The sequence below is a fragment of the Gopherus flavomarginatus genome, chromosome 2, assembly GCF_025201925.1.
Source record: "Gopherus flavomarginatus isolate rGopFla2 chromosome 2, rGopFla2.mat.asm, whole genome shotgun sequence".
NCBI classification, from domain to species: Eukaryota; Metazoa; Chordata; order Testudines; family Testudinidae; genus Gopherus; species Gopherus flavomarginatus.
The window spans coordinates 261,470,666-261,486,087 of NC_066618.1; the positions used below are offsets into that span (position 1 = coordinate 261,470,666).

At 39.4% G+C, this 15,422-nt stretch overlaps 1 protein-coding gene across 4 annotated transcripts in view; it reads left to right on the forward strand.

Annotated features, from left to right (window-relative positions):
- Positions 1-15,422, forward strand: part of VPS13B (vacuolar protein sorting 13 homolog B) — a 913,516-nt gene that overhangs the window by 751,750 nt on the left and 146,344 nt on the right. For all 4 annotated transcript variants that reach the window (XM_050940452.1, XM_050940449.1, XM_050940451.1 and 1 more), the window contains exon 36: positions 9,156-9,563. In XM_050940452.1, coding sequence (XP_050796409.1) covers positions 9,156-9,563 — 408 coding nt within the window. The remainder of the gene's footprint in view (positions 1-9,155; positions 9,564-15,422) is intronic.

Sequence of the window (15,422 nt, forward strand, 5' to 3'; positions counted from 1 at the left end):
TATTTTCCTGTCCCATCATCCTGCTGAGCCAAAGATAGCAGACAAGTAGAAGAAAGGGAAATCAAGGCCAAGAGATGCATTGTGTGCTCATATATATCCTGGCACAGAGGGCCTGGCTTGTTTATCCTTGTCACATGGTCCACTCACTGCAGGTGGCACCTCCTCCTGGCCTTTCTGGGGATTACCTCTTTCCAGGTCCGAGGCCCTCTTCTGCTGCTCGCTGCACACCCTGCTTCCTCTCTCTCTCTCTGTGACTCTGGGTGCTCCTTCTTTGTGACTTGACCTTTCGTTCAAGTCACTATACATATTTCCTTTTCTGGGGTATCAAAGTCTTTCCTTACCAGCAGTCATCTCACTCACTGTCCCTATGGTGCCACTTCCTCAGTGGCTGGTAGGGGAACCCAGGCCCACCCTCTACTCCGGCTTACAGCACAGGGACCATCTAGTCAGCAGCCCAGATCTGTTCCATCCTTGATCTTTACTGCCTTTTCCCTGAGCCTGTCCTTACCTTCTGGTTCTTCCTCCTTCTCTTGCCAGCCCCATAGCTCCCTCCTCTCAGGGAGCAATTGTAGGTTACTTGCTTCTACAGCTCCAAACACACCTCCCTTGTCCCAGAGAATGAATGCAGACTACTACCCTGCAGCCTCTTCTCTGCTGTCAACTTCCCATTTTTATAAACCCAGCCCAGCTCGTTCCTCCTCAGCTGGACTCCCTCATTATTTGCCCCAATCCCAATCAGAGGATTACTTAAGGCATCTGATTCCCCTTAGTTGTGGCCTATCTGGATAATTGGCCCTCTTCTAGGTCTACTGTGATATTGCAGTCTGTATGGTTTTATAAAAATCCCTGTCATTGAAGGTTTTTAAGGACAGGTTAGACCAGAGCTTGGCAACCTTTCAGAAGCAGTGTGCCAAGTCTTCATTTATTCACTCTAATTTAAGGTTTGCGTGCCAGTAATACATTTTAACGTTTTTAGAAGGTCTCTTTCTACAAGTCTATAATATATAATTAAACTATTGTTGTATATAAAGTAAATAAAGTTTTTTTAAATGTTTAAGAAGCTTCATTTAAAATTAAATTAAAATGCAGGGCCCCCTGGACCAGTGGCCAGGACCCGGGCAGTGCGAGTGCCACTGAAAATCAGCTCACGTGCCGCCTTCGGCATGCATGCCATAAGTTGCCTACCCCTGGGCAGGAATGGTCTAAGTATATTTAGTCCTGCTTCAGCACAGGGGGCTGGACTAGATGACCTCTCAAGGTCTCTTCCAGCTCTACATTTCTTTGATTTTATAAAAGACTGAGGCCATAGAATATCAGGGTTGGAAAGGACCTCAGGAGGTCATCTAGTCCAACCCCCTGCTCAAAGCAGGACCAATCCCCAACTAAATCATCCCAGCCAGGGCTTTTTCAAGCCTGATCTTGTCTACACTTACAGGCTTACAGTGGCACAACTATACCAATACAGCTGTGTCGCCATAAGAGTGCTTGTGTAGCCTCATTATACCGACTGGAGAGAGCTCTCCTTTTGACATAATAAAAGCAGCTCAATGATTGGCGGTAGCTGTGTCAGCGGGAGAGCATCTCCCACTGACATAGTGCTGTGTACACGAGCGCTTATGCTGGCAAAACTTACGTCCCTTGGGGGGGGTGTTTTTTCACACCCCTGAGCAACAAAAATTTTGTCAGCATAAGTGCTAGTGTCGGCTTATCCTAAAGCAGTTGTCTAGAAACAGACAGCTTGTGTCCATCAGTCTTCTAAGTTCTGAAGAAGAATATTCATCAGGAAGAGGATATGTAATAGATTGATCTGGATTTTCTTCCCCTGCCCAGACTACAATTCTGCAATATTTAACATCCCCAAATCCACAGCATGATTTGGGGGAACCCCATCCGAAGAAGGCAGTCCACATGAGAGGGCTCCTGCAGAGATGTGCGATTTGATAGAACTGATCCAGTACCTTGAAAGAAAGATGTTTGGCATCTCCAAAAGTAAAGAATTCAGGAAGGACAAACAAATAATCTCATATCTACTTCACATTTGGGCCACAGAATCTGTCCTATCGAATGACTGATCCTGTGGAAGCTACTCAATATTCTTTGTGATTCTGGAAAGGAATTACAAAATGCAAGCCATCTTGGATCTTGAATTGCTCAGTGTGTTCACCTGGACATCAAAATGCATTATGTAGTCTGAAAATAGAATCCCTACCCCTTCTGGATTCTTCTGTCATTAATAGATGCATGTCCCCTTGTCATTATGGTATATCATCATAAGTATATATACTTCTGAAACTACAAGAGGCACTTTCAGTCAGGACCCTGCCTCTCAGTCCATCACCCTCACAAGGAGTCTTTAATAATAGGCTTCCTAGAATGGGAGCCAGCCTCTACCCATTGCTCATCAAATCACCCTCAAGAAGGAAAAGGAGCCCAGTTATGGCAGCAGCTATAGAAGTATGGCTTTATGGCAAACAAAGAAAAAGTCACATTTTTCAAATACGAAGACTACAGCTTCTGCTGGGACATGTTAGATTGTCTTTATTCTGAAAGAGAAACTGAGGAAGATTACAAATTATTCATCTAGTATTGAAAACCCCACCGATTTGTCGGATTTCTAATGCATCTAGCTAGTAGTCATGCTGGTATCATGTGGAACCAAACACTTCCCGCAATATAACCCTCCATCAGATAACTATTTCTTTGAAGAGTTAAGGTGCTTCTCCAATCCTAATACTTGAAAGCTCTATTCCAGAGAGAGATCAGTTTTCTTTATAGTAGGATTAAATCTTGTGGTTATGAAGAAGTTTAGTATTTTACAGCTTTGGAAGGTGGTGTTCTGCAAAATACTCAGAAAGGATAGTCCTGTGTCCCAGCTGGGTAAAATGACTGGTTTTCTGCCAATCCTCTGGGAGAGAGGGGAAAATTCATTTAAGATCATGGGATACTCTGGATCTAAGAAAAGAAACTCTCAGCAAAGAACACATTTTCCTTTCTCCATGATTCCCTCTGGTTACCGGTCTGTGAAAAAATCCTATATGTATGAGATCTATGACTTTCTTTACACACATATTTTTCATTATGCCTTCTCATGAGGTTTCTTTTCTGATTCACCAAATTAAATGCACAGAGCCTAGCACACTGTAGGTACTATATAAATTAATAGAAATAGTGACCTATTATATTTTCAGTTCTGGCACATCTCAGGATCAAACCCATTGACTTCAACAGGAGCTTAGGGTACTTAGCACCTTGCAGGATGAGGCACTTTTTCCTATTCTAAATATAGAGAAACAATGTAGTACATTAGCTATAACTGTGTCATAACTGTGGCAAATGTAGACTTTGTAATGGTGAAACCTGTCTGTCAGATACCTAGGCATTACAAGTTAAAGTATATTGCCATCGTCTGCACAGTAACTGGTAAGGATACTACAACATGTATAAATATTAATATGTTCAAAACTGAAGTATGTAACTCATATATTTTCACTTTTAACATATATTTATATTTCATATCTACCAAAAGCAAATAGTCATGGTTCTCTCAGTTTCCCAGCATTTTCAAACAGTCATCCAGTAACTAACTTATCCATGTATTCTAGGTAAGGCTCTATTGGAAATGGCATACCTACTACTGAGAAAACTGACCCAAAAATCAATTTTTGAAATGCTAAGCAGGAGAAGTAGTACAATATTGCCTGGTATTATTTTAACAGATTGGTCCATGTATGTGTAGAATTTTTCATTCCACTTATTGGGGTTGACCAACACAACTTCATCATGGCTCTGCCACTTTTAAATTACACAGTCACCCCTAATTCATGGTGTAAAAAGACATCAACACAGAGTGTACACAAATATTTCAGAGAGAGAGAAAATAATCACAGTGCTGTAAGTCTGCACCTATTTTTGGTACACCTTTAATAATGAAGTGACAAAGGAAGAAATTGTTTCAGACAGAATTTTCAGAGCGCTGCTTATACATTTTCTTTTATAGATATTATGATTTCGTTAAAACAGGCCATATTGAATCCATTGGGTTTTTTGTAATAGATTTAAAAATACATAATAACTGTAAGTAATATGATGACTAATGGGTCAAGTGAAGTTGGAACATTTTAAATGAGAAAATAGCTGGAAATAATTTTCAGGAAACTATTCCAGTTGATTTTCAGTCCCCCACAAGGTATAGGTTAACATAAACTCCATAGAATCGCCTCTGGGATCTGAATTCCCTCTCTGATTTCATTATTGCAACGTGATTCTTTTCCTTTCACCGTTAAGTCATCTTCTGGTGTGGTGGGAGCATATAATAAGTGTAATTTATTTATGTTTGTCTAATTTCCTTTTAACTCAATAGTCATTTCATCATTCTGTTTCCTAGTAGCTGTTCAGAAAGTTGTGAATGGTAATTAGAAACTAATAACTGACAGACCTGGATTTACGTGGTAATCTAAAGATATGTGGCAAGGGAATGGAGAGAAAAGTACAGCAAACAGGAAAGCAGATTAATTAAGTGCACTTTTCACTGGAAGAAAATATTTTTCCATGAGATCCTCTAATACAGTTTATTCGTATGTAGTTATGTAATTTGGAATAGTCCACTTCACCCCAGTTCGTTAAGAATCCCTTTATTGTTTATTTGCAATGGAAGCGCCTCAAACAACGATGGGGTGAGAATTGCCTATCCTGTTGTGAAACTGATTCTGTGCTTCAGGAGAGAGCTAAGGTAGCTATAAGCCACCTTTGCTCCCTCCTGATTCTAGTGTAACTTAAATAGCTTTGAAGGACTGTCTACATTACTGCAGTCTGTGTGTCTGCTTGCCTGTGGACAGCAACACTGCCCAGAATATCTTCTGCACTACATGCCGTGGCCCTACGCCCTTCTCACCCATGTGCCATGGCTTGTGAAGGTGTCCTCAGAGGACAGTCTGCAGCTGTCTTTCTTAGTTCTTGTACCTGGGGAATTCTCTCCCACCTCTATCCATGTTTTTTGTGCCCCTTTATGATGCAATGGCCTTTTTACCTGGTGTGAAGGGGCCAAGTAAGGGGTTAAAAATTTCACCCATTATTATCTTTATCTGCTGCTGTAAGATGCCACCAATCTCCACTGATATATATTCTGTCCATCACTTAAACAAGTCTTTCTCAGAGTGAATGTTAATGTTCCCTTCACAATGTTAAGGAGAAAGTATAAAACAGGGCAAACAATAAAATCATGTAGATTGCTCAATTTTATTTTTATTTTTTGTGTTTTACTTAAAATGCCAAAGAATCTTGTTGCATAATCTTTGTCATTATGAGATTGTTAAAATATTTGCAATAAAGGTTCCAATGTTTTATTTTCTTCAATTATGCTCTTGGCTGACACACCAATGTCTGTGCCTGATTCACTGTATAATAATAACCTAATATAAAACTTTGTCATGTTATCAGGCATTACAACATTTTTTGCTGTGTGACATGTGCTGTTTCAGTGTGGAAAACAGGGAAGCCAACCACTTATCCTGGTTTGCGTTGCTCCTGTGTTTTAGTGCTAACTTTTTTTTTTAATTGCTTTTTGGATGAATTCAGGGTTTATGAAAACAAGTGACTAATAGCACTAATTAAATACAGACATAATGAGACAGGTGCTGTGCAAGTTTCCCTACTCAGCTCTGCAAGTGCACCTCAGTCCAATCTCTCCGACTAATCTATCCCTATATCTTTCTCTGTCTGAGAGATCCCAAGAGAGTACTACTGGGCAATTACTCATCTCTCCTTTAAGGCTCTCTCATGCAGAATGCTCTAGGATTTTATCTTATCACCTCTCCTGTGGAACATGTATATTAGGATGCATTTATTCTTGCTGTTTTCAGAAGTAGAATATACTGCTACAGGAAAGCATCGGTAGTCAAATATGCTCTTGAAAAATAAAGTGTCTCTCCTCCAGTTTAGTTTCTCACATGCTTAACTGTGAAGCAACACCAACAAATATTTTGAATCTGGTCCATAAGTGCAACTTCATTGATGTATAAAGATGATCTAACAGGGTATGATTTTCCAAAATATCTAGGTGGTTTAGGAACCCAAATCACAGTGGGACTTGGAAACGTAGGTGCTTTTGAAAATTTACTAATAGATTTTTTACTTTTAAAAAAAAAGAACAAGGAGTACTTGTGGCACCTTAAACTTACAAATTTATTTGGGCATAAGCTTTCATAGGCTAAAACTCACTTCATCCGATGCATGCAGTGGAAAATACAGTAGGAAGATATATATACACAGAGAACATGAAAAAACCGGTGTTGCCATACCAACTCTAACAAGAGTAATCAGTTAAGGTGGGCTATTATCAGCAGGAGAAAAAACACTTTTGTAGTGATAATCAGGATGGCCCATTTCAAATAGTTGACTGGCAGGTGTGAGTAACAGTAGGGGAAAAATTAGCATGGAGTAATAGTTTTTACTTTGTGTAATGACCTATCCACTCCCAGTCTTTATTCAAGCCTAATTTAATGGTGTCCAGTTTGCAAATTAATTCCAGTTCTGCAATTTCTCATTGGAGTCTGTTTTTGAAGTTTTTTTGTTGGAGAATTGCAACTTCTAGGCCTGTAATTCAGTGACCAGGGAGGTTGAGGTATTCTCTGACTGATTTTTGAATGTTATAATTCTTGATGTCTGATTAGTGTCCATTTATTCTTTTGTGTAGAGACTGTCCGGTTTGGCCAATGTACCTGGCAGAGGGGCATTGCTGGCACATGATGGCATATATCAATTTGTAGATGTGCAGGTGAACGAGCCTCTGAGGTGTGGCTGATGTGATTAGGTCCTATGCTGGTGTCCCTTGAATAGATATGCGGACAGAGTTGGCAACAGGCTTTGTTGGAAAGACACCAGCAACCACACACCACACAATAAAAACACTAACCCAGGAACCTGTCCTTGCAACAAAACCCGTAAGCATGTACTTAAGCCTGTTGAAATCAATGGGCTTAAGTGTGTGCTTACGTGATTTTCTGAATTGTGGTGTAAGGACCTAATCTTGCTGCCCTTTATCCTTGAGGTAAGAAGTTTCATATTGCCTGAGAAGCAGAAGAGCTGAGTTCATTTGGCTAAACCACAAATCTCAAATGATTTTGTCTTAAAAGAACAAGCTGGTCATTTCAAACTTGAAACTTGGCCCAACTTTGATTTAAAGGTTTATCAACCTATGTGAACCTTTCAACAAACTGTCTGCAACTTGAATTTGTAACAAAACCTAAAATCAGGCAGTTTTGTATTTTGTTGTGAACATTTCAGACAGCTGAGTTGCATGAGTGAAAGTGATCACGTTGTGCTCTGTAACTGAAAAGAACTGTACAGAGAAAAAAAGAACCTTTTTTCCTTAAAAGGGCAACTACAATTTTTCATTCTTCATTACTGAATAAAAGCTGAACTGCAAGGCAAAAATGTACTCACAGCAACTGTATTCAGTGGCTTCTTGTCTGGCTGACTGGATGAAAAGGGGCTCCCTCTACAATTGGTACAAAAGGGGAGGAAGGGGGAAAATTACCTAGATGGGCAGGGAGGAACAGGAATAGCTGGACCAGGTATGTGTGTGGAGACACTGCCCTTCCAGATGACCTGGAGGAGAGGGCTACTTATACCCCAGACAGTTGTGGAGAAGCCCTCTGTCACTGTGATCAGGCTGGCAAAGCCCACCCTCCCGCAGAGTGATTAGTAGAACCAGGTTGCCTCATGATCTGCTTTGGGCATTATGCTAGTTGCCTTTTTACCTGGGGGCTGGGAAGGAATTTTTCCATCACTGCCAGATGCCCAAGTTGGGGTGTATTTTTTTGCCTTCCCCACAGCAAGTCTGGGACATGGTGGGGTAGGGTAGAGGGGATAGGTTATCATGTCACAATGTAATAACTAAAAAATTTGGCAGATGCTCAGTGCAGATATATGGAAGGGATATAGTTATCAGAAAAAAAAACGGATTGGAAGGGGATTTAGAGGAAAGTATCTCTTAAAGGAGGTGAGGAAGTGGGTTCAGGGCTCCTAATGTCTAGTACAGTGGGGAGCCATCTCTCTTCTTTTTTCTAGCCCCCTTAATCATTATATGAGGGGAGGGCAGCAGGGTCCCAGCAATGGGCTATGTGGAACCAGGTTGGGTAGGGGGAGGGCTGAAAGTAAGGGGAAACAATTAAGGAAATTTTGATGGCCTGCACTATATGATTTGTTGTTGGGTATTCCCATATATTTTAAGTGGGTAAAGTTCTGTTTTAATTAAACCACATCCATTGCCCCCTGTCTTTCTTATAGTGTGGCCAGGACAATAAAAACAGAGATAAACCTCGATTCCTGTGCTCAAAACACCAAGTCACTGGCTCCGAGAAGTGTTCAGCAGAAGAAAAATAAGATTTAACTAACCAAAAAATTCTGCTGCCCGTCTACATAATCGTCTTGGTACTTCTTGGGAATATAACATCACAACTATTAGAAATGTCATTGCAACCCATGAAATTCATTTTATTGTGATTTCTCAAAATAATGCATTCTGAGATATTTTAATTAAACCAGGAAATATCAATATAATTTCACAGGAAGTACCAAGATTTCACAGAAGGGGCGAAATATTTATGAAAGGTTACATTATTTCTGTCCTGAATGTTTCCCCAAAGCAGAGATTAAGCTTAACTAATTTTTTAGGTTTGCTTTACAGTTCACATTTAAGTACAAAATACATTTAAAACAGTATGATATAACCACTGAGTAGAAAACCAAAAAAGTATACATATTATCCATCAATTTAAGTGTGATGAAAATTTCCACTGTCAGCTTTAGAGTTTATATACAGTACCACTAGAGTTGTTTGACATAAACTCAAGGGAATGAGGAATATATATTTTCAGTCTAATGCACACAGATTTATATATTTACCATCCTACACACTGCAGTTTATGTCTGTCTTTTCATGAGGCTGTGATGATTCCTGAACAGAAACAAGAAAATAAGATTGTGTTAGATTTCTTCCATTCAAACAGTTATCACTGTTTTAGTAATTTTATTCAAATGTCAAAATCAGCCAGAGAAATAATATTTTCCCTCCATACTTCAGATAAATGGTAATTATTTTTTCCATTAAATGAGTAATTGATAATGTTTTTGTCTCTCTCAAATCTTTTCTTCAGCTGACATAAATGTGGCTATATCAAAGCCTTTGAAAGCAAACCTGAGCTGTGTCAAACTTGATCAAATAAATCATTTCCTGAAGAAAATCATAAGGACGAATGACTATGAGACTAGCAAGGAGGCTGCTGCTTCAGCTGATAGCATTCCAATCAAGGATGACATATCAGCACCCAAATGTTCCAGTAGAAAGGATTCTTCACCTGCAGCAAGTGCTAATGGAGAGCAAATGGCTTCAGTCCAAGAAAATTTGTGGAGAGTTGTTTCCTGTTTTCAAAAGATTTCCATTGATACTGCTCAAATGGTTGTTTCTATGGAAACCATGCCACACCCGAATAAACCTTTCCTGTTAGCATCTCTATCAACCCTCAGTGGAAGTCTGAATGTCAAAGCTGGACATAAAACTACAGGTAAGAGCTTTTAACAATGAAAGTATCAGAGGGGTAGCCGTGTTAGTCTGGATCTGTAAAAGCAGCAAAGAATCCTGTGGCACCTTATAGACTAACAGACGTTTTGGAGCATGAGCTTTCGTGGCTGAATACCCACTTCCTCAGATGCATGTCATGCATCTGAGGAAGTGGGTATTCAGCCACGAAAGCTCATGCTCCAAAACGTCTGTTAGTCTATAAGGTGCCACAGGATTCTTTGCTGCTTTTAACAATGAAAGTTGCTATTTATTTGTATAAGTATCATTATGTTACACATTTTACCGCTTGGTAAAGTGAGATATAAAGATATGTGTTTGTTGCTCCAGGTAGCACAGTGGTTAGCAGCAGAACCAATTACTTTAATTCTCTACTCTGAGGTAGGAGCTGGGGTTTGATGTGGAGCTCAGTAAAGTGGTTGCAGTTTCCTGATTCAGGGCTGCCTGACCTGGAACAAGTTATGGCTACACAGGGGCATCTCTAATTTATGCTGCTAGCATAAGGTTCCCTGTGATAGTAGAGGATTCCCTATGTTACTAGAGCTCCACTCTGCCCATCTCCCTCCGCTTTTTATTCTGTCCTCCCCACCTCTCCCCCAGTCCCTTTAGCCCAGGGGGTGGGGAAGGCTGACACAGGAGGTAGCAGTGCTGTCTCCACCAGCGTTCTGTTGGCAGTGTGTGCTCCTGGAATTCTGCATTAGCTTTCTCCCTTCACTTTAAGTCACTTTGCACAGCTTACATAGCACGAATTGACTTTAGTGGATTGGAGAATCTAGCCCCAAGAATCCTGATTTCCAGTCTTTTACTGTAACCAGTAGACCACCAAAAAAAAGTCAGCCTTCCTCCCCAAACCCACTCAAACTCTGTAAATTGTAGAACTACAATTTTATACAGTAGTTCACCAGTATTAGAGAAGCCAAGCCTGCCCTCTCCTGTATTCTTTTTCGTATTGTGTGGTAATTAGAACTGTGGACTGGGATTCAGGATTATTGAGTACTATTTCTGGCTTTGCCTTGGACTCACTCTGTGTCCTTGAACCAATAAGCTAACCTGTCTCTACCTCTGTTTCTCCATTAGTAAATGTAGGGAATAGTTTCAGTACTTCCTGTACCTGTCAGGGATGTTGTATGGTTTAATGGTATTTGTAAAATGTTTGAGGGCCTGGGATAATTTGCAAAGTACTGTAACTATTGCTACTGTTTTATTATTAATTTGTCATAATTCTGGGTTGAATTCTGACTACATGGATATTGTAAGAAATGCTGCTAATGTGCTATGCATACAAGAGAGACAAATTAGAACTTCCCACAGTAGACACTAGAGACTTGATTTTTAAAGGTATTTAGATACCTAAAGATGCAGATAGACATGTGGTGGGATTTTCAAAAGTGCCTAGGCACCTAACTCCCACTGAAATCAATAAAATCAATGGGAATTAGGCATCTTAGACAGAAAAGTCACTGCTGTGAGACTTAAGGCATGTCTACACTACCGCTTATGTCGATAGAGTTTATGTCGCTCAAGGGTGTGAAAAAGCCACCTCACTGAGCGACGCAAATCCCAGAAGGACTCGAAGCGGTGGAGTAATTATGCTGATGGTATCAGAGGGTAGCCGTGTTAGTCTGGATCTGTAAAAGCAGCAAAGAATCCTGTGGCACCTTATAGACTAACAGAGGTTTTGGAGCATGAGCTTTCGTGGGTGAATACCCACTTCCTCAGATGCATCATATGCTGATGGGTGAGCTCTCTTCCATTGGCATAGAGCAGGGATTGGCAACCTCTGGCATGCGGCTCGCCAGGATAAGCATCCTGGCGGGCTGGGCTAGTTTGTTTACCAGCTGCATCGGCAGGTTTGGCAGATTGTGGCTCCCACTGGCGGTGGTTCGCCACTGCAGGCCAATGAGGGCGATGGGAAGCATGGCCAGCACATCCCTCAGCCTGCGCCGCTTCCCGCCACCCTCATTGGCCTGGAGCAGCAAACCGCAGCTCATGGGAGCCACGATCCGCCAAACCTGCCGACGTGGCAGATAAACCGCCCCGGCCCGGCCCGGCCCGCCAGGGTGCTTACTCTGGCGAGCTGCGTGCCAGAGGTTGCCGACCACTGGCATAGAGTGTCTGCATCAGACACACTACAGCACCACAGTTACTCTGATGTAGCACTTCTTGTGTAGACTGGCCTTAAAATGTGAGGAATTTCACACTGCAAGTAGAATTAGCAGAACACCAAACATAAATAGATTCCCTTTTGGTTTAAGGATTTTTGCACCACTTTATAAACTGTATTGGTTAGTCTCTTAGTAAAACTAATAAGATGGTGCATTTACATGATCTGGAAGTTAGCCAGATCTAGCCAGCTGGCAGTGTAGCTTAAAAAGCTAAAGAAAATGGTTTGTAGCTGAAAAGTATGAGTTGTAGGCCAAACTAGGTGATTTATTTCTTTTTCATCAGAAATATTCCTGCTCAGGCCAATAAACTTCAGTGCTTTTTTATTGTTTTAAAAGTTGAAAATGAAAAATTCAAGGTTCATAGAACTTGAAAGGCTATGAAAGTGCTAGAGACTGAAATTCTTGATTTATCCACAAATATATTGCAGTACAGACAGGAACAGTGAATGCATTCCCACGCTTTTCCAATCGTATCTCAATCCTCGTATGGAAAGAGCAGCAATTGAGTAGAGTAAAGGGCATTTTTAATATCCTTTACATAGTTTTAGCCTTCTCTGTGTGTTCTAATCCTCTTTCTTTCCATCACTTCCCTTCTGTCGTACTCGTACTTTATCCCTCCAATGGTAGATTATAGTGTCCACATAAACTTCTATATATCAAAGCCAAGCCTGTTCTGTCACTGTACTTTAAAGCAATTTGGCAAACTCAGCAGTGTATATCACTTCCCCCCGAGTTTTCATCCTCCCAGAAGAACTTACCTTGACTTGCACATTAAACCTCAGAAACTTTCTGCTCCAAAGTTGTATTTCTTAATCTTTCAGGCAGTGCCAGGAGACAGATTATGTTTGTTTTTTTTGAATGCGGTAAACTACACTCAACTCTCTAGTGTGTTTTTATTCTGGCAAGCACTTTTAAATAAAGCGATAGCAGAGCCGAATCTAATCAAAATGAAAGCTAATCATTTAATTTGAATAATTTCCCTAACTAGACAATAAAGTAAGATCAACAGACTCTCTTCACATTTCTCCTATTAAAATTAGTGTATCTTTCTGTTTTATAAGAAGAAAAACACATCACGTACACACAAGCTTTTGAATTCCAACACAGCAATGTGGGAAATTGTTTTTTAAGTTTCAATAACTGAAAAACACATTTCCAAAGAACTGCATTCAAAACTGCCTTATTCAATACATTTAAAGGTAACTTTAGGAAATAAGATAAAATATTGTGATGGGGCTTCAATTATATTTTTGTCTAAAAGATCTTCACAAGACACAAGAATACTGCAGTTACTAGCAAGAATTGTTTTATTAAGTGTAAAAAATATCATGCAAGTTAGCTAAATGGAAAAATGCAGTAGCTGTGTCAATCAGATTTTTGAGAGCTAGGACTATTTAAAATATGTCAGTTCAGAATTTTCTTTTTAAAAAATTTTATAGATGTACCTTTTTAGTTGAACAGGGTTAATGTCAGATATTTTATAGTATGAAACTAATACGCAAATACTTTACTGTGTCTTTGATTTTATAGTCATATAAGTATTGTGACCATCTGTAGCAGCTGCATTTTACGAATTATTTACTGAACCAAACTGAGCACAGTGACAAAAGTAGTCATCTCAGATGTACTGTTAAAACAGAGAAAGAAAAAGGAGCATTGCTTGCCTTTTATACAGTATGGCCATCTGTTGTACAGATGTTATTATATAGAATGACTTCAGATTCAATAATTGTAGGAAATTTTCATTAAAACCTCAACAATTTGCACTTGTTTACTTGAATCTGCATAACTCCCCAGTGAGACAACACAACACACTTGGGGTTTCTTTGGTTCTCACTAGCTTTCTCTTTGATCCTTTTTGATGTGCTGACTTTAATAAACATAGTTAAAAAAACAGTTCAAAAAACATCATGGAAAAAACTACAAAGGAACAATTATTTCAGTAGAAACTACTCTAATCCCTTACTTACGCAAGCTATTTTTAGTGAAAAATGTTTTTTTACACGTTTTATGTGACAGTGTTTTATAAACAGTATAAATGGCCCCATTTCCAGATGAGTTTTAATGTAAGAGATGAAGTTGGTTTGTGATGCTCGAGGACTCATATGTGCTAAGAATTATTTAGAAAAACACGGAAATGTGTTGTCGGCTTGTTTTCTCCCTTATGGGGGGAGGGAGGGAACAAAAGCTTATGACCTTGTATAATGACTGAAGTTTTTATTTTGTTTTGTTTTAAATTAACAAAGAAGCATGCCACATGTAATTTGTGAAAAATTATCTCCCCCCGCTCGCCCCGGACATTTAAAGTTAGTATCACTTTAACCATGCAAACTCAAAACCTTCTAATTTTTTTTTCATCCTGTTATTTAAGAAGAAAATTGAGAAGTACAATGGCTAATCAGTTGAATTATTTTTTTTCATTTTTTGATGGGATAAATTGCAATAGTTGATTGTACACATCACAACTGTGGATATTTGAGACCTACCAGTTATTACAAAAGCTCCATTCCACTTAGCCCGTTGCAATATTATACAACCCCAAGCCCCATTAGTGTTTCATGGGACTTCATTTTGTTGGACACTCTTCGGGTTCTAATACAACAGTGACTTTTAATCACGATTCCAATTTCTGCTAAAATACTTATACTCTGTAGTTATGGCAAAGTCCTGAGTGGTTTTAGTAATATAATATTATTATAGAATTTGATGTACTGTATTGCAGAAAACTCTATGACTAAGGTTATCGTTAACAGTAGTTTAGTAAAGACAACAGTTATAACTTTGTGACATATTCAAGGACAGTAGTTTAAATGTGAAGGTAAATGAATAATTTAATTGTAACCAATGTATGTACTTTAAAGACAGAAGTTAACATTTTGTTCCAGTTTTAGCTGGGTAAATTTGGAGCCACATCTTGAAATAGTGAATGCTGTGAGTTTGCTCAGGTAACTTGCAGGTACTTAATTTGTATTGTTGACCAGGAAGCCCAAGTTCACAAGCAATCTGAGGAATTACAATGGGCCTGATCCTTTGAGGTTCTGGCCATCTCTTACATGGTGCCTTGCACCCTTCATGTCTCACTGTAGTCAGTAGCTCTTGACGGTGCCTAGCACCTCACACAAGGCACAGAGCTCACTGTTGTGTAGTGCCTCATGTCATTAAAACTTGGATAACTCACAGAGATTCACCAATAAATTCTAGCAAGCAGGGTGAAAATATCTCCCACATGTCCCCCATTAGCTAATTTAGATTGATTTTGAAATTGGAGCCACCCACCTGGGTAAGATGTAGAAGTGAGATTGGGAACCATACTATCTCCAGAGTGAAAAAGAAGAAAGCTGTAGACTCCCTCAGGACCAGTTTCCTGTTCCAGGAGGGCACAAGAGAGAAGACTCTCTGCTTGATACCTGGGATGTTAGGATCTCATACCATGAAAAATCTAATGAATTGTTTTCTTGGTAAAAGAGTAACAGTTTAAATAATTTTCACTGCCCTTCCTCTATTATGCAGATATAATTATCTTAGCATGCAAAGAGGAGACGAAAGACCCCATTCAATTCTCATGTGAAAATTGCATTTATTTCTACTAGTCACAAATTAAAAATGTAATGGATTTAAGATCTTTTTTTATAAATATAAAAAATAAATGTGGATATTAATTGGTATAAACCAGATACAAA